General features: G+C 28.7%; 2 protein-coding genes across 3 annotated transcripts; both read right to left on the minus strand.

Annotated features, from left to right (window-relative positions):
- Nucleotides 1-5,742: 5,742 nt before the first annotated feature.
- Nucleotides 5,743-11,246, minus strand: LOC126841936 (uncharacterized). Of its 2 annotated transcripts, none has more exons than XM_050578755.1 (8): nt 11,110-11,246; nt 10,684-10,788; nt 10,045-10,592; nt 9,734-9,950; nt 8,837-9,267; nt 7,580-7,772; nt 7,211-7,489; nt 5,743-6,940 (listed from the first exon to the last, which is right to left on the minus strand). In XM_050578755.1, the coding sequence occupies exons 3-8, from the start codon at nt 10,524-10,526 to the stop codon at nt 6,089-6,091; spliced, it is 2,454 nt and encodes an 817-aa protein (XP_050434712.1). In that variant the 5' UTR covers nt 10,527-10,592; nt 10,684-10,788; nt 11,110-11,246; the 3' UTR covers nt 5,743-6,088. The 2 variants fall into 2 exon arrangements, with proteins under 2 accessions (XP_050434712.1, XP_050434711.1); XM_050578754.1 differs by having other exon boundaries at nt 11,106-11,246.
- A 979-nt stretch (nt 11,247-12,225) lies between these two features.
- Nucleotides 12,226-17,552, minus strand: LOC126841750 (uncharacterized). Its single transcript, XM_050578381.1, has 7 exons — nt 16,998-17,552; nt 16,238-16,904; nt 15,952-16,168; nt 14,940-15,370; nt 14,682-14,874; nt 13,946-14,224; nt 12,226-13,878 (listed from the first exon to the last, which is right to left on the minus strand). Exons 2-7 carry the CDS (start codon nt 16,699-16,701, stop codon nt 12,754-12,756), a joined length of 2,709 nt encoding a protein of 902 aa, XP_050434338.1. The 5' UTR covers nt 16,702-16,904; nt 16,998-17,552; the 3' UTR covers nt 12,226-12,753.
- Nucleotides 17,553-18,694: the final 1,142 nt, after the last annotated feature.

Raw genomic sequence — 18,694 nt, forward strand, 5'->3', positions numbered from 1 at the left:
AAGGGCTAGGTAATAAATATTGAGATGAGTGCAACCATTTTCGCAAAACCCATTTGTCATAATATTATAATGGAGAGAAAAGATGCCGGAAGAGTAATATCCTCGAGAAAATTTTAGTTAAAGTACAACATAATATTGAATTTAATTTTAACCAATTTGGTAACCTTCAGTAGTCATGCAACAACTATGATATGAATTTTCAATCATCATATCCATTTTTAAAAAAAATATCTCTATAAATTAATATTTTTAGCGTCTTGGCGATTATTTTGAGCATAATATGATCATGTCTAGGCTCTGGTAGCACATATGATTATAATTTGTTTCGGTCTAACCTGACAGGAACAGGATAGTTTTTAAAACTTCAAAAACTCTTACTACTAAGTTAATTTATAAATAACTTTTAACAAAACTCTATACCTAACATGTGAATACGTTATAATCAGTGGCGTATACAGGATATAATTTCGGGGGAGGGGGTTATAAAATAAGAATAGATATAATTAATATTATAAATTAACTTAATTTGAATAATTTATTAATAGTTATGCTAATTATAATGCCTAATTATAATTATAATACTTCTTAAATTAAAGAATAAAATCTAACTTTCGAGGCAGCTTTGCAAAATTATTAATTACTTCTTCGGTGTCTATTGAAATAATTCGATGAATTGACATGAGGGATAATCCTGTTAGTTGATTTTCACTTGTACTATTTCTCAAGTACCACTTCAATCTTTTTAATGTCGAAAAAGATCTTTCGGATGACGCTGTTGATACCGGTAAAGTCACTAATATTGACATCGAGCACCATGTATTTGGAAAAAAATCAACGGATACATTATTCAAAGTATCAATAGCAGAATTTGGACACTCGTTCTGAGCAACTTTTTTCCATTTTTCTGTTCATACTTTTAATTCTGGTTCAAATGTTTTGTAACTGAGTAAAATATGTTTATAAAAATCTATACATTTTTCAAAGTCATTATAACTAGGTTTAAACTTATTGAGGATATTTGGAATCAACTTTTGTAGTACAAAAATTATAACATTGTGTTTAGAAAATCGTTCTATTAATTAATTTTTTAAATAATCGATAAATGGTATAATAAATATCGTTCGGTTATAATACTGTTCCGGTGATTCAGCTGGCATATTACTACGAGACGATTGACGACCAGTTATTCGAGGTATTTGAATAGTTTCATCCAATATACCTAATAATTTTTCGACTTCTAAAAACAAACTTTGAAATTCTTTATCGACATTTATGCGAATACAAGATAAAACATGTATAAATTTGCAACATTTTCGAATGTGCTCGAAATCTTAACAAAGAACGAAAGTTACCATCGTTATCACCGTGACTTCTCATTGCTAACTCTTGACGACCACAAAAAATTATTGTTTCTGCTATCGGAACTAATTTTGAGAGATTTTCAATATTACTTGAGCTTTTTTAAAAGAATCTACTTGTGTAGCTACGTCAAATGTGTTTTTCCCATTATTTTAACAAACTCTTCCGCTCTTAACGTTGATAATTTATGATAATCAGCATTTGAATGCGTTGTAAAACATTCGAGAGCATTTTTCCATTTAATAAATGGCTTACTAACTAATGCACTAACTTTTACAGAGATAGATTAAATGAATTCGCTGATGTGCCGTACCAACCACAAATTTCGGGGGGGAGTTTGAACCCCCCCCCCATATATGCCACTGGTTATAATATGTAACATGTGCTTAATCTATATATATATTTAGCATACTTAATATTTTTAAATATTAAAAAAAAATTTTTTATATAGGCAAATATATGAAAGGCTGCGGGTAAAAAAGATCAATGTCAATTTTTTTTCATTCTGAGAAAATCATGTTTTTAATTTTAAAACGTAATACATTTTGCCTGTATGCCTAAACTTCCGGCGGTCGTTACTCTCGACTAATCTGTTATCCCTGGTTCGAGCGCATAAATGATACAATACGTCAATACAAATAATAATTTGATACCAAAATCTCATTTTCAAAAAAAAAATTGACATTGATATTTTTTCCCCGCAGCCCTTCATAAAGTATTATATAGGCAACATAATATGTTACTTAAATAATAATAAATATTACTTATTATTGGCAGATTGCTCGACAACTACGTGTATTTATTATAATATTTTAATAAATAACATGTTTATAATAATTTCCTCGAGTGCGTTACTACGTATAGTAGGTACTGAATTCTTTGTTACGAATATGCTAAGATATACATTAGTGGTATACATTAGTGATGGGAAATAAATCCGGATTTTCTTAAAATCCGTATAATCCGGTTTTCGGTTTTCGAAGTTCAATGAAACAAATCCGGATTTTACGAAGAATCCGGGTTTAATGACAAATCCGGATTTCAAAATTTGAACTTCAGAAACCGTAACCTGGGTTTAAATAAAAAGCCAAATTACCGATTTTAAAATTCAGAAAGCCATTTTGTAATTACTAATTCAGCAGTACAAGATGACCAAATTGTTCAAATTAGTTGACTTTTAATCCTTTATGAAATGCTATTATCATACCCCTTCAATTAAATTACCCTAAGTTATATGTTTCTAATGAACTTTAAGTTTCATATATGTAATCTAGCTTAAATACAAAGTAAGGATGCTGTATTACAGTTCAGTAAAATGTTAGCTAAAAAGTAAAAAATAATTTTATTACAAGAACAATTTACCAATCAACTGTAGCACATTTTATTTAAAATGTTAATTACTTTAAAAACAACCGTAATTAACTACAATTTTATATAATGTAATTGGTTCTACTGCTTAACTATTTATATCAAAAAGTATTATAAGTATTATTACTATTTATTTAGATTTAAGACATATACAATTCCAGATTGACTTATTATTATTTTTTTATTTTTCCTCATTTATATACATATACATATATGTATATATTGTGTTGTGTATTTTTCATATTATTACAACTTATTGCTCTAATCTATTATAAAAGTGTCATTGAGACTTGTAAATCGTGTTTATACATAATGTTCTTATAACTATAAAAACAGATACCTAATTTACCAATTCAATAATTAAATATTTTTTTGTACACTGCATAAACGCGTTATACATAATATTAAATAATTAACTAATATAATTAATTTACTATTGTAAAAAAATTGAAATCCAATCTACGGATTTATAATGAAAACTCCGAAATCTGGATTTATAATGAAAACTTCGAAATCCGGATTTATAACGTGAACTTCGAAATCCGGATTCCGAAGTTCGAATACTACAACTCCGGATTTCGAATTTCGAAGTTTAAAACTCCGGTTTTTTGAACTTCGAAAAATCCGGATTTTCCCATCACTAGTATACATGTATATACCCTTCTCAGTAACAGCCAACGGGTAACCCAATCCAAATGTCCCCATGTAACGAGGTGAAGTTTCCATCTAAAATACAAATGGTTATTTACTTTTTAACAGGGATTAATTACTAATTGATTAAAAACATTGATATGATTCTGAATGACGGTAAGCAGATGTGTATAGGTCTTTTTATGGCCGACGTGTGCGCAGTACACATAATATGTTTTTACTCATATATTTTTTTAGTGCATAGTTTCGGACATTTGCTAACAAATTTTACTTAACATAATATCTGGCCAGCATTTTTTTCCGTAAAACTAACGGATATTCTAATCATTTTCCAAGTACCGAATGAAATTGTGTGAATTGCATGAGTAAAACAATTTAAAAGTGACATGAAATGACCTATACATGCGTTATGTTTTACTTGAAAGTTGAGCTCATGCGCATTAAATTCTTGTAGTATTAATTAATTATAAATAACTAATTCTTGTTTAAAGAATGTTTACAAATAGATAAAAAAATGAAATGTATTACCTATTTCAAACAGTATATTGGGTAAAAAAAAACAGAAAAATAATTGGTTTCACTAAACTAGCGGTGCAAATGGAAAGACGAGAAGGGGGATCATTCCAAAATACTTCTCGAATGTCCCCTAAAAAATGGAACGCTACTAAAATAATATTTGTACATTTATAGGGCTTCTGACCCTGTAAAAATGTAAAGTCCAAAGATCTAAAACCCTAGAACGTTTTATTTGTTTAAATACAATTTTCATTAAACACCTGGATGCATATCTATAGATTTAAATTCAGTATTTATACGACTTTTGTAATGGCCTAAAAATGAAGTTTTATTGTACAAATCCAAAATATGTCTTTTTTTAATCATTATACCTAGTTTATATTAATTTTCTTGTAATAAGCGACTCGACAAAAAGATAAGATCCAACGGCAAAATACTTTTTGTGACCTACAATTTTTGTAACTTATTTTGACTCGTCGCTACTCTAATGCTTTCTTTTAAAAACATTTTGTGCGGCAGCTATACAGCAACATGCTTATGTGCTGATTCAAAAACCAAAATCAAACGGTCGTTATGACTTATGAGGGAATGAATATTTGGAAAATTGTTTTTTTTTTTAATTTCACTATTTACGGTTACTTTATAATGGTGCTTCCTACCACCGCCAAGTTTAGACGTTTTTAAATGTAAAAATATACAAAACAATAGTTGAAAAGTTAACATGTCATACAGAGAGTAATTAACATTATTGCTAACTTAAAAGATGTTAGCTTCGTTTCTTCACTCAAAAGTTTAGCGAGGGAATGAAAATATTTAGTAAACCATCTTTTATTAACAAACAACATTATTTTTCCGAACAAAAACCATTTTAATATTTTTTTATCCTCCATATGATGTCATAAGAACCAAAGAAAAAAAATCCTTTATCAACAACTTCTCACAACGAATGAATTTCAATAAAAACAAGACCGCGAATGTCGCCACAAACATCTTTGCAAACCGGTTGTTGATGTGAGAACGTGAGTCAATGTTTTAAGATGGCGGGCACAGAAAACCACCAACGTGAATGAAGACAAAACTTAGGGACACATAAATTAAATGTTCTACAACTTTGAGCAATGGGTTTTTAAACCCATTGTTTTAGACTTTTAAGTCTATAACAAATGCTTTAGGATTCCCAAACGAAATCCCCATCGTTCAATGTAATCATGAACTAAAAATAACATCTCATTTGGATTAACCATCGATAGAGATTGTGCATGTATTATCTTCATTGAGTTGTGACAAAAACGTTAATATTTTCAGTCTTGTCCCAACTCACAATATTAATTTTATAATTGAGAACCAACGGTAGTTGTTGATAAAACGTTGACGCTTTATAGGCCCTATAATGACAGTGTTAAAAAATGTTGTAGTTTTAATACTTTACTGAATTATAATTGTTAACAATAATATTTAATAAATAATAAATCTTAAATATCAGTCACACCGGTAAGAGATGCACGCGTTCTCCACATTGCCGTTTACACAAGTACATTTAAAAGCTATAAATTATCAAATTAAAACATAGTTGGACAATATTGAAAATGATACTTTAGAATTGAACAAAGCCATTATTACTACTGTAGTATCGACAACCAATTATTTTTTAATACCCTTGCTGATAGTCAACTGCTATACAGAATTAACGTGGCCTCCGAGGAGAACTTAGTTAAAAAAACATAACCAGACTTGCTACTATATTAGGAATTCGTTTACAGTTGATTCTCCTGTGAACATTTTTAAACAACAGCTGAAAATTAGTTGTACATTTATTGTACAAGAAAGAGACAGAATTTAAAATTAAAATAAAACAGTCTGAAATTAAGTGTATAATAAATCAGGTAAACAACAAAGTTACATTGGTGTAAATTATGATAATAATAATAATATTTTTTAGTATGTGTAAAATACATTCTTTGTATGTATACACCATCTCTTGAAATTTCAATTAAAACAATGTTTTTTATCAACAATAAATTAGGCAAATTAATATAGATTTTATGCCAATTTCTATGTGGGCCAATGTACTTTACAGTATTGAGTCTAAAAATAAATACAAATATCATAGAACTATATAAAAAAAATAAAATTAGAAACTTAATTAATTTAGAAGTGAATAATTGAAGAAAAAAAGTAGGAAAACTATGTATTTTTATTTCTTCTTTTGAACATACGGTTTAGGTGGTCTCCAGCTGGGTGGTGGATTTTGTTGCGGCATGGTCGCCAGATTTGGTATCTGAAGTGGTACTTGACTGTTAAAGAACATATTTTGTGGCTGTTGGGAAAAACTTGGACCGGGATTGTTGTCATTGAAGTGTTGGTATAGATTTGGATTAGCATTAGGAGGCTTTTGATTAGAACGATTAACAATATTCTGATATAGTTGTTTGGCATATTTTTCTATATCACTTTGAGTTTGTAAACTACCCAGGTCATTGACTTGGACTGTGGGAAAAACAGGGGTCGGTGTAGAACTTAAAAACTTTTCCATTTTATACTTCATTTCGGCATCTTTAGCTTTCTTTTGTTGCGCATTACTCTGAACATTTTTTTTTGAGTTAGCATTTTGATTGGATTTTGAACTTGTGTTTTGATTAGATTTTGAACTAGCGTTTTTATTAGATTTATTACCACTTTCAGATTTATGAAACACTTTAGTATTAGGCAAATGTTTTGACTTCTGATTACGGGTTCTTCTTTTGTGTACGCTTTCACTATCTAAATCTACACTTTCATTATCCATCAAATTATTTTCTTTTTGATATGTTGTACTCGAACATGCTGACATCACTGATGAGTTACTTTTTATATTAGAACACATGAGTGGATCTGCGTCTTTTCTATTCAGCTTACACGTTTCCAAAATCTTTGATAGAACTTGAACATAGTATACCAAGTCATGACTTAATGTATTACTCGATACTATCGCCAAGCTAATTTCATTAACAACAAGTTCTGCCAAGTTAATCATATTGCATCCATTGATAAACGAAGAATAATGATTCTAAAAACAAGTGAAAAATTAAATAAAGATTAAAAAAAAAATACTTATTAGACCCTTATAAACTCAATATTTACAAATAAAACACTGGTCAGATTCTTTGGTAGTCATAAATTTAGAAAACGAAAAATAGATCTTATTATTTATTAAAAACTGATATTAACAGTCTAAACTTTATGGTACACGACATTGACTTGACCTAACCTAACGTAACAACCTATAGCAAATATTTTGCATGCAGATGGATATCATTAAACAAAAGTTGTCACTCACCGTAATAATTTTACTGTTAGCTATGTTTGGTTGTTCAATAAGCATCATAAATTGTTCGACACCAGCTCTTAAATTGTTGTTGAACAATATTGAATATGAACATATTTGAGACACTATTTTCCATTTATCGTTATTATTATTAACTTTTGCCACCAGATCTGTTAGATAAGGAACAGCATTTTCTTTTTTTTTATGTTTTTCAACTATGTGGCGTAAATCCTCTCCCAACTGATTGACCTTTGCAGGATGTTGATTTTTTTCAGAGTTCTTTTTCTTATTCTATAATATATTAAATTATTAGGTATTAAGTTTTATAAAGTACATTGTTATTATATAATCTAGTTTTAATATAAATACAGATAACCATACTATATCTTTAGATACTTCAATCACATTTGTAACAGCTTTTAAAACTGTCATGTCATTTGGAGCCATTTGAATTGCACGAGACAAGTACTCTTTTCCTAACTGTATGTCTCGTACCATATATGGAAGTGTAATTAATGTTTTTGCGCATTGAACTATTAAATGCGGATCTTCTGGGTCCATGCTTAATATTGTCCTAAAATATGATAATTATTATAATTAGATATTTTGTGATGAACATAATAATTATTGTTATTATATTTTTAAAGTACGTATACATCTGACTAACACAGCGAGCCGAACTGTTCGCGAGAATCCAACTACCGAACTTGACATGAACCTAACGCGAACCAAGCCAAATTGGGACGGGCTCGCGAATGGTTCGGCTTGCTAGTAATAGTATAATATAATAGTATAAGCAGCTTTAGGATTAGCCTATTTAAAAAAAAAAAAAAAATTAGACTACAGATTTTAGATTTCTATTTAAATATTACATAAGTGTACACATACTATTATCTACTTATAATCATTTAACTTGAAAACTGCACCCAAATATGAGAAAAAAGTTTTCTCATTTCTATAATAATAAAATACATTGTAAAACCAATTCCATCCAAGTTTCATATCGAAGCTGAAACGTTTACAAGTTACAACCAAGTGTTTGGATAAAGTTCGAGCAAAGACTTTTTTCAACAACTACAATTACAACTTTTTTGCCAAGTTTAATTGTTTTCCAGAATAAGATAACAATTTTACATATATTTAAAAAAAAAGGAAGTTTAAAACAAATAAGTTATTCTCTCAGGAAAAATTAAAATATATTTGTTACGGAAATATTGTAGAAAGCACACTTGGCCAAAAAAAATGTATTTTAAACATTTTTTTTAAATGTGTAATATTACTGTCTAATTCTGGAAAAAAAAAATGTCATTGTTTTGTCTGGAACTTGACGCTTGGTATTAACTATAAATTTATTTCAGCATGGAAACGGCCCATATAGGGTTATCGCTGACCCTTCTAGGGAGGAGATTTTCTAATTGCTTTGCTGTCTGAGACAAGTCGTAATTTTGTAGCCGGAAGTAAAAAAAATAAATAAAGAAGAATATACTTATTTATAAATAATATTGTCAATTGTTTTAACTGCTAAAAAAAATGTACCAAAGTATGTCGCGATTGTGCACTTAATGTGCTGTAAAGAAGAACAGAATATTTACTGTAAAATATCAAATAATAATAAATGAAAATGTAGGTTTTACATACTTAATCATTTTAACAATCATTCGGTTGTCTTTGATATTTTTTTCCATTTTAATTTTATCTCTGTTATTTTTGTCAGCATGAAACTCACTAACAATAGTTTCTCGGTCCAACACCATTCTATGGAAATTGTATTTTGTATTTTTACCGTCTGATAACATAATTGCATTTTGAATAGCAGTTTTTTCTTTTTCTGTTGGGCAGGACTTAAAAGATTGTAAGAATTGTCTTTGTGCACTCATTACAATGGAATATAGATAAAACCAATATGAACTCGTAGGATCCAAATCGCATGCTTTTTTAGCACACTCATTGGCTTTTTTGAAGTAACCTGAATTACCACCATATTCAATTAACACAGCAGCTCTTGCAGCATGCACAGCTGCTCTTGGTTTACAAGTTAAACTTGGGAAAGGTACAATATCATCTAACAACTGGAAAACAATTAATTAAATCTTGATTAAAAATACATTTTTGCTAATTTATTGTGGTAAATACATAATTAATTGGTCTTGGCTTATTATGTTTATTTAAGTTTTAAAACCAATATAATGTGTACATGTATTAATGCATACATTTCATGAAATAATAGGTCAACTTGTGTGGTAGAAAGCATTGAACTTGGTGTACAAGTGTACTAGACTCAAGTAACTTTAGGTATTGGGTAGGTTGCATTACCACATACTGTGAATCAGCAGTGTTCTGTCATACATCTCACAAAATCAGTTTATATAGAGTGCATTAGAAATAAAATAAAATTTAAATATGAAAACAAACAGTCGAGAGGTAAATTATATGCGCTTATATTTTAGGTGGAACATCTCTAAAAACACAAAGTCTAAATCTCTTCTCTTTCACATTTTCCCCACATAGCAGAATAAAAAAAAAGCTAAGACTTACCCATCGACTTTGTTCAATAAGGTTTGTTGCAAACACCATGTGAGCAAAAGTAGACATTGTAACATGTTTCAATCCAATATTAATTGATAAATAAAATTCATCGGAACCGTTATCTAGTTCTTCGAGCCATTTACCAATTTCTAAAACCTTAAGTTGAGCTACTTCTTTATCTTCATTATGGAACATTTCATAACTAATAATGAGATTGCCAATAAACCTTAAAACAAATATGTATATATCTACATAAGTATCGTAATACTAATTTGTGAGTAAAACCAAAATACCTAAAAAGGCAACAAAATTCTAAGTACCTTTCAAATGTAAATTTTGGTTGAGAAATATCCAAATTAAAATCACCATATTTGTTTTTAATACGTTCACTTAAATTATATTTATTTTTTCCTTTTAAATTCCAAGTAAAGAGGCATTGTAAATTATTCAATTTGTTTATCATTTTACTTTTGGTTTGATCTTCACTAGATAATGAAAGCTTACTTTTTCTTTCACTACTTGATTCACTTTTAGTATCATTGCTAGTGTCACTAGCATCATCAAAAACTAACTCATCATTCTCTTTTGTTGATGAATTATCATCAAGAGATAGCAATTCAAAGGCTGAATAAGCTTTCGATATCGGATGATTGTCTTCATTGTCAGTATTATCTTTAGGTTGAATGAATTCAAGTAACAATTTCTCAACGTCTTTTCTTGCTGCAACTACATTTTCAGCCGGTTCAGTTTTTTTATTAACTTTCGTCTTTTTGAAAAGTGAATTAAACATTGACGTAATCATGTTGTATTATTAATTTTATTACAGATTTCCAAAAAAAATAAAATACTATGCTTAATAGATGAATACCTAAAAATAAAAATATATAGTATTAATTTAATTAAACATCAATCTACCTATACAAATATAATGTATACTCAAAAAAAGTAGCATTACTTACAAGTTTAAAACGTCAGAGTTTACACATGGACTAAAAACAAAGGTGCCTTAGTATAAGATACACTGTGGAACGACATTGTTGGAAAGAGAAACTGAATTTGTGATACTAAACAATACGTGTAAACAAAAACAAATCAGTTTATTATTATAAACAGCAAACAATTCTTAATTTTTTGTAATTTTAAAATGTAATCTTTAGCAAAGGAAAATAGACAAACTAACAATTTAGTGTAATCTGTTTCAACCTAGCTAATTATCAGATATGAGAAATGTAGAAGGGTTACGCTAATTACTAATCGTCATTTAGTATAATTCAGCAAAGCAGCTGATGTCTAATTTCAATATAGGTAGGTTATAAAATAACTAGACTGAGTATTTTAGAATAATAAAATATACTAAGCAAAGAATAACTAATATCCATACCTACTTCATGGAAGTAATAAGTATCGATATTCAATTATCGAATACAAAACAAGTTATAGATATTTCGGTACATTAGGGAATTTTTAAATGCTGTCACAAATGTTGAATGTTAAGACGCAGAATCACACACAACAGGTATGTTGAGATAACAGCAGTAAAATGAATGTCGGTAACATTTGAGTTACCCGATGATGGGTATCGATATTATCAGGCGGCCATCTTATGAAAACTGATAACGAACGTTACTTGACGTTTTACATACCTATTCGTTTTATAATAATTATAATGCTTCAGTGTATTTGGAATTCTTGATTCTTGAATTCCGATGCACCAACCACGATTAAAATTGAATGGTAGTTTAACTACAGGGTCCGGCAGTGAAACGGGATGATTTCAATACTTAATTACTATTTAATGAATGAATAAATTTTAATTTTAATAAATATAAAGTATAAGAGTTACAATTTTATGTTCAATACAAAAAAATACTATTTTTTATGTACTACGTTTGCCAAATGACCTCCATTGTTATTTATGCATTCTTGTAGGCGGAACTTAAAGTTTTGCATGACCTCTCGCACCATATTAATGTAAATTGATTCAATCTCGTTATTTGAGTGTTTGGATAGTTTTTGGTGGATTGGCCTCAAACACTTTTGATTTAAGGTATCCCCAAAAAAAAAAATCGCAAGCCGTTAATATGCTGCGAGAGGTCATGCAAAACTTTAAGTTCCGCCTACAAGAATGCATAAATAACAATGGAGGTCTTTTGGCAAACGTAGTACATGAAAAATAGTATTTTTTTGTATTGAACATAAAATTGTAACTCTTATACTTTATATTTATATTATAATTAAAATTTATTCATTCATTAAATAGTAATTAAGTATTGAAATCATCCCGTTTCACTGCCGGACCATGTATATTGAAACCATGGGTTGATTTATTTTTTTATTTTTAACTTTACTTAATTATCAATTTATGTAATAGTGAAAGACTCCGACTAGCAAAATGTGTTTTACTTGGTCTGTAATAGATTTAGAACAATAACATTTTTTTAAATATTTTACACTCGTAAGGTATTGGTAAACAATAAATAAATCACAATTAATAACAAAAATAGAGTAATTACAAACATTTTATTGGTAAACAAAATCCATAAGTGTCAAAAAATAGATAATATATACTATTAAAAAAAGTAAAATTACTATTACAAAAATATAGTTATATATCGGATAAACAAAATTTGAAAAATGAAACATTGGGTACATAATATATTTCTTGTAAGAATGTGGTTACTGTTGAATCTATGGTCTACCATATTAACTTATTATCTGTATAATAAAATTGTACATATTTTGTAAAATTCAAGGCAAGTTTGTAAAATAGTAATAAAAAAGATTAGTATGTGTTGAACAATTTATTTTTTTGGTAGATACTTAATAATATAATAACTTTTACTTAAAGTTATAATTTAAGAGTTTAATCTTAATAATTAATAATATTTAAAAACATTTTTTACCCATTTTAACTGTAATTTAAATATTAATTCAACCATTTAAAAAAAGTTCTAGTAAGATGCTTAACCATTTCAGGCCATATGTATATTTTTAAGTAACACCATCAATACAGACTTGATATAAATCACTTATAATGCCATTTTGTTTTTAATGGCAAGAATAATAGCTTTATTAAAGTCCATAACAGTAGATATGTTAGTAACTTCAGACAATTTTGTAGCTTCGCTCGCTGCTTTATTTGCTCTTTCATTTCCTAAAATACCACAATGTCCAGGAACCCAAATAAATGATATTGTTTTATTACATGTCTTTAATTCTGCTAAAATAGCTTTGATTGTCGGGTCACTAGTTTGAGTGTCTCGAATTCTGTTGAGTACACTCAGTGCGTCTGATAAAATTTTAAAGCTAGAGCCATGTGATAGCTTTGCTATACCTATTGCTATTCTTATAGCTATAGCCTCCGCAGTGAACGAACTACAGTTGTCAGGGATTTTTAACTTGTACATAAATCGGTTGTGCACTATAGAAATGCCGACACCATTGAGAGTTTTTGAAGCATCAGTGTACATTATTTGTGTACTCACAGGAAATTTTCTGATAAATTCTGTTGCTAAATTCCTGTACAAACGAGGAGAGGTTTCGTTCTTTGGAAAAGTAGAAATGCTGATATCTACATTATGACTTTTTACTATGTTCGCCAAACTACCCAAATTATTTTTCACCAACATTTTAAAATTTTTTTTCGTTATATTTTTAGCTCGCTTGCTTCTTAATGACAAACGAGATTTTTTCAGTTTTTTTTCTTGAAGGTTTATTGTGTTTACACAGTTTTGTGTTATTATCTTTGAGTAATGTTCTTGTTTAAGTTTTTTACTCGATTCCACTTTCTTTGTGTGTAATTTAGCACTAACAGTCAGCATACATTTTGGTTTGTGACTTCTAGTTTTACGTTTTTTTAATGTTTCTTGTTGCTTGTCGACATCATTAATAATACTATCACCATTAGTTTGGTTGTATTCCTTTTGAGTACTATTTCTTTTACTCGAAGAATCGCAAACTAAATTAGCACACATCAAAGGATCCACACATTTTAACTTTAACTGATATACTTCCATTATTTTATACAAAACTTTCATTTGATAAAACATGTCATCCAGAGATATGGAAGTTGAATTTGTCGCTAATCTAATTTCGTTACTAATCAGCTCAGCTAAATTAAACTTCTTGGGCACAGTGAATACCGAACAATGAAGCTGAAATTATGTAATAGATATTATTATTAGTATTAAAATTAAAAAAAAAAAAAACTGTTTTAGTTACCGTTACAACATCACTAGTGGAAATATCTTTTTGTTCAATAAGCATCATGAAGTATTCTAATCCAGCTTTTAGATTTTTTTCGAATAGTATCGTATATGAACAAATTTGAGCCAATATGATCCACATGTTAAGTCCATCATATTTTTTTAACAAATCTGTTAAATAAGGAATGGCATTTTTATCTTGTTGATGGTGTTCTACTATTAGTTTTAAATCTTTTTCTAACAAAGATTGGTCATCTTCAAGAGTAGTATTAATAGAACAGCCATTAATCAAATTCTGCAAAGTTAAAATATCTTAATAACATACATAAAATGCTTTTATAACACAAAAAAAATATCTTTCAAACACTATATTACGACTTTGTCTACGTTAAAATCGGTTTAGCCGTTTCAAAGATTAACCTGGAAAAACTTTTCAATTTTATTTATATGTATGTATGTATTACCCACAATTTGTCCACGTGGAATTTAAAAAATAAAAATAAAATTTGTTTAAGTTATAAGAATTTATTATATATTTGTGAAACATATTGTATAATAGGCATAGCCATCATTCATCCCTTTCAAACCTACTTTCATTCTAGATATACTATTTTACTACTTTTTTATTTATAAGTATAGATAGTAATATTTTGCTTCGAAAATGGTTTACCTAGAGTAATATTAATTTTTTGATCCTATAACATAAAAAGTTTAAAGCTTACATATACTTATTTTTTCAAATAGAATCTTACTATTTCATTGAATACTTCTGTAGCAACCGCAATTGCATTTTGAAGTGTCAAATCATTTGGAGCCATTTGTAATGCTTTCGTTATAATCTGTTCTCCTAATTGTTTGTCATGAACCATTAGCGGAACAGTCATCAATGTCCTTTTACACATAACAACCAAATACGGATTATTGGGTTCCATATTTATAATTTTCCTATAAGAATTAAAAATTTTAAAACTTGAATTACTAATTAAAAGTGTAAAACGAATAAAACTCACTGGAAAATTTCAAAAACCACTTTGTTAACCTCTGTGTAGTCATTCTCCATTGAAATTTTAGTTTTAGTGCAATGAAAATTATTTATTAAAGAATCCCACTCTAAAATAAGGCTATGAAAATCCAACTGCCAATTTATTTCATTTGCCAATGAAATTGCATGTTGAATTGTATCCTTTTCTTGCTTTGTTGGATTCGAATACAAATCTTTTCCAAACAAAAAATGTCTACTAGCCGTGTGTACTAAAGAATGGATGTAATGCCATTGCCAAGTAGTCGGGTCTAAACTACATGCCTTTTTGACATATTTTTTAGCCATCTTAAAATCTTTTGAATCACAACCATATTCAATCAATACAAAAGCACGTAAGGCATAAATAGCTGCTTTTGATTTATACTCCATACATTCAAATGGAATAATATCACTTAGTAGCTAAAAAAAATGATAAGCAAATTGTATTATACAAATGCACATGTTATACATATTGTAGCCTACAGGGTCGGAATGGCGCCAGGGTGATATCAAGTTATTTTATTTAACACTTCAACTTGTTTTCTTTGAAAGTGTAGAAGACTACCAACAGCCCACATTGGACTCGTAATTTCTTTTTTTTTTTTTAATGTTAAGTTATTGTAATTTTTATAACGGTATGAAAAAATATAGGTCAATGAATCCATTAGAAACTTTCATTTAAAAACATAATAATAATAATAATGTTCAAAATCTGATTACTCTATGAGACGTAATTCTCTTTTACTATTAAGATTGAACAATTAAAAATTTTAGTGACAAAGCCATGTTTACAACCGGACATTATGTATTCAATTGATCGATTCACTTTCACTGTTCGAGTTTCGACCCTAACAATTATTTAACTGTATTATAAACCACTAATGACTGAAGTTTTTAGATAATATTTGTTAAATCGGTAAATAAAAGAAAACTAAAATACATTTTGTATAAGATAGGGAGTTGTAAACTTATCGCCTATAGATTAAATATATGCTACATACCCATTTACTTTCATCAATAGAATTAATAGAGAACAATATATGCACATATGTAGACAGCATCACATGTTTTAGTCCAAAACGAATAGATAGATAAAACTCATTGGTACCGCTATCTAACTCTTCAAGCCATTTGCTCATTTCCAATACTTTCGTATTTGCCATTTCATACTCATTTTTTAGAAATAATTCATAACACATAATGATATTACCCAAGTACCTAAAATTATTAACCGAGTAAATAATATTAAATTAAGAATAATAATAATAATAATACGAAAGTATTTACTTTTCAAGTGTAAATTCGGGAATTGTCATGTCTAAACTATGATCACCATATTTATTTATAATACATGTTATTACATCCTTAGTGTCAATATCGTGTTTTAAATTCCATGTAAACAAACACTGTAAAGATTTGATTTTATTGTTAATTTTTGTAACGGCTGAATATTTGTCATTCTCATTATTAAATGATGTATCATTAAAAATCTCTTTGGAATTTATTAAAATGTCTTCAGAATCACACATAGAGAGTGCGTCTGAGGCATTCTCAGCAATGGACATGTTTTCGAAAGACTCATCAATTGTTATCGTTAGCAAATTTTTATCACTGTCCTCATCCAAAAAAAATTCTTCCAATTGACTTTGGACATTTTTTCTAGCAATTTCAATGGTTTCTGGTAAAACATTATCTATTTTATTATTGTAGAGAGAATTTTTGTGTAACGATTTAAACATAGAAGAAAACATGGTTGAGAATATTAATACATAGACAAGTTTAAAAATATGCAACTTTCACTTGAAATCTCAAAGAATAAATTTTTTTAGTATAGTTAAATTTCCAATAGAGAATAGTTCAACAAATATGGAAAAACTGCATGCCACATTAAATATCTACAATTTTTAACAAAATGATGGAAATATGAGTTCATTGCAGTTGACATCCAAGTTTCCTGTAAACATACATGATTAACAATTAGGTTGTTTCAATTATTATAATAGTTTTAGTTTTGTATTCCAAATTAAAGAAACTAATAATTAGGTACCTCATCTTTGCGGTTGATGTTTACATTTTTTCTATGGAATAAATCACTACGCCGTCGTATAAGACCTACGAATTGAATTTCGCATACAAAAAAGACTCAGTGCTTGCATTTCGAAATTACATTTAAATGACAAATTATTGTTTTGACCACTAAATTCTTATCTTATCTAAGGAGCAACATACAAATGTTCAGTAATCACACGACTTTTTTTTTTTATAAATAAACAGGCATGATTGCTAGATTACGAAATTTGCCTGTCTTTGCGCATTTGCCTAAGTCATGGAAGATTTTATAACTTGGTACCAGAAATTATAACATCAGTAAAACACTTCTTTTTCCAAGTCTGGGACAATTTACCTGCGGGCTGCGCAGTGCGCGGTTTTTCTAGAAATCATACCTGTTTATTTAGGCATGAGTAAACACTAAATAGTGTCACTTGTCAGCCATTGTTATCAAATTCACAATAATTATTATTCACAACAATCATAAGAATTACTACTCATGGGTATTCCGTATTAGTTATTACCACGAACTGAGAAATACCCATGGGCCATGACCATTGATTTTAAAATTTACAGATAAGCGTAGTTATATACAAAAACGGTGACCGATTTTATGCGGACCCCGCCGTCAACAAAGGTACATTCATCATAGACCATAGTTTGCCATCGGCCCGTCGATAAACGATAACGAGAGAACCTTTGTTGACGGTGGGAATCCGTCACCATTCTTGTTTATAGCACCGCTTATCTGTATGTATATTTTAAAATCAATGCCGTGACTAATCGATTCGCTAAAAAAAACAGTTCTAAATTTTCGACTACATTTTCTGAACATCTCAACTGCTGAAATAATTATTCACAGTATGCACACTAGGTAGTTATACCTAACTCGTGTTTCTTTTTATTTCAGTTAACTGTTTTTTTACACCGTACACGTTTCATTACATAATCAATGAAAACATTTTTCGAAAATTATTATACAGTATTATTATTATAATATTTTAGTAATTTTAGTAAAATGATAACTACACAGTAACCGACTTTTAATAGCCTAGGTACAGTAAACTGGGTAATTGTAGGTATGTCAACAAATGTATACTTATAATTAACATACAACCAGTGTAAGACGATTAACGTCATTAACATTTTTTCCGAACATAATATGATTCATGTCTGATATCATAATTTTGTTGTGGAAGCCATTTTCATTAAAACTTAAATAACCAACAAAAACACTTTTAAGAATCCAGCATACCGGGATCGGGGCTTAGTAGGATTGAAAAGATCCTAGATCTGTAAAAAAATTACACTTGCTCTTTTTAGTTACAAATACCTCACTTGACCTTAAAAATTATTGCAACTAAGATCACATCACACATTTGAAATAATTGTTGGAGAAGTCGGCCGTCATAAATAGGCAATCGTCAGGCAGAATTTAAGTTAAAACTTTCATTTTTTTTTTTAACAAAAAACTTATTTATTAGTCAGCAATTTTATTTCAATTTTAATTTTATTTTCGATTCTGTAAAATAAGTATAAAAAAAGTCCTAAAATAGTAATTATACATCGTTATTTGTCAATATAGGTATTGTTTAAAATAAAATATGTATTGTTTTTAACAACATATTTTTTTACCAAATAAAAGCCAGACGCTAAACTGTATCCTTGATTTGTAATCCAGTTTCATCATCAAGT

The sequence above is a fragment of the Adelges cooleyi genome, unplaced genomic scaffold (genome assembly GCF_023614345.1).
Source record: "Adelges cooleyi isolate 19-005CV unplaced genomic scaffold, UGA_ACOO_1.1 ACOO_flye_CR_arks_rails_tigmint_CR_PRNA_41, whole genome shotgun sequence".
Taxonomy (NCBI): domain Eukaryota; kingdom Metazoa; phylum Arthropoda; class Insecta; order Hemiptera; family Adelgidae; genus Adelges; species Adelges cooleyi.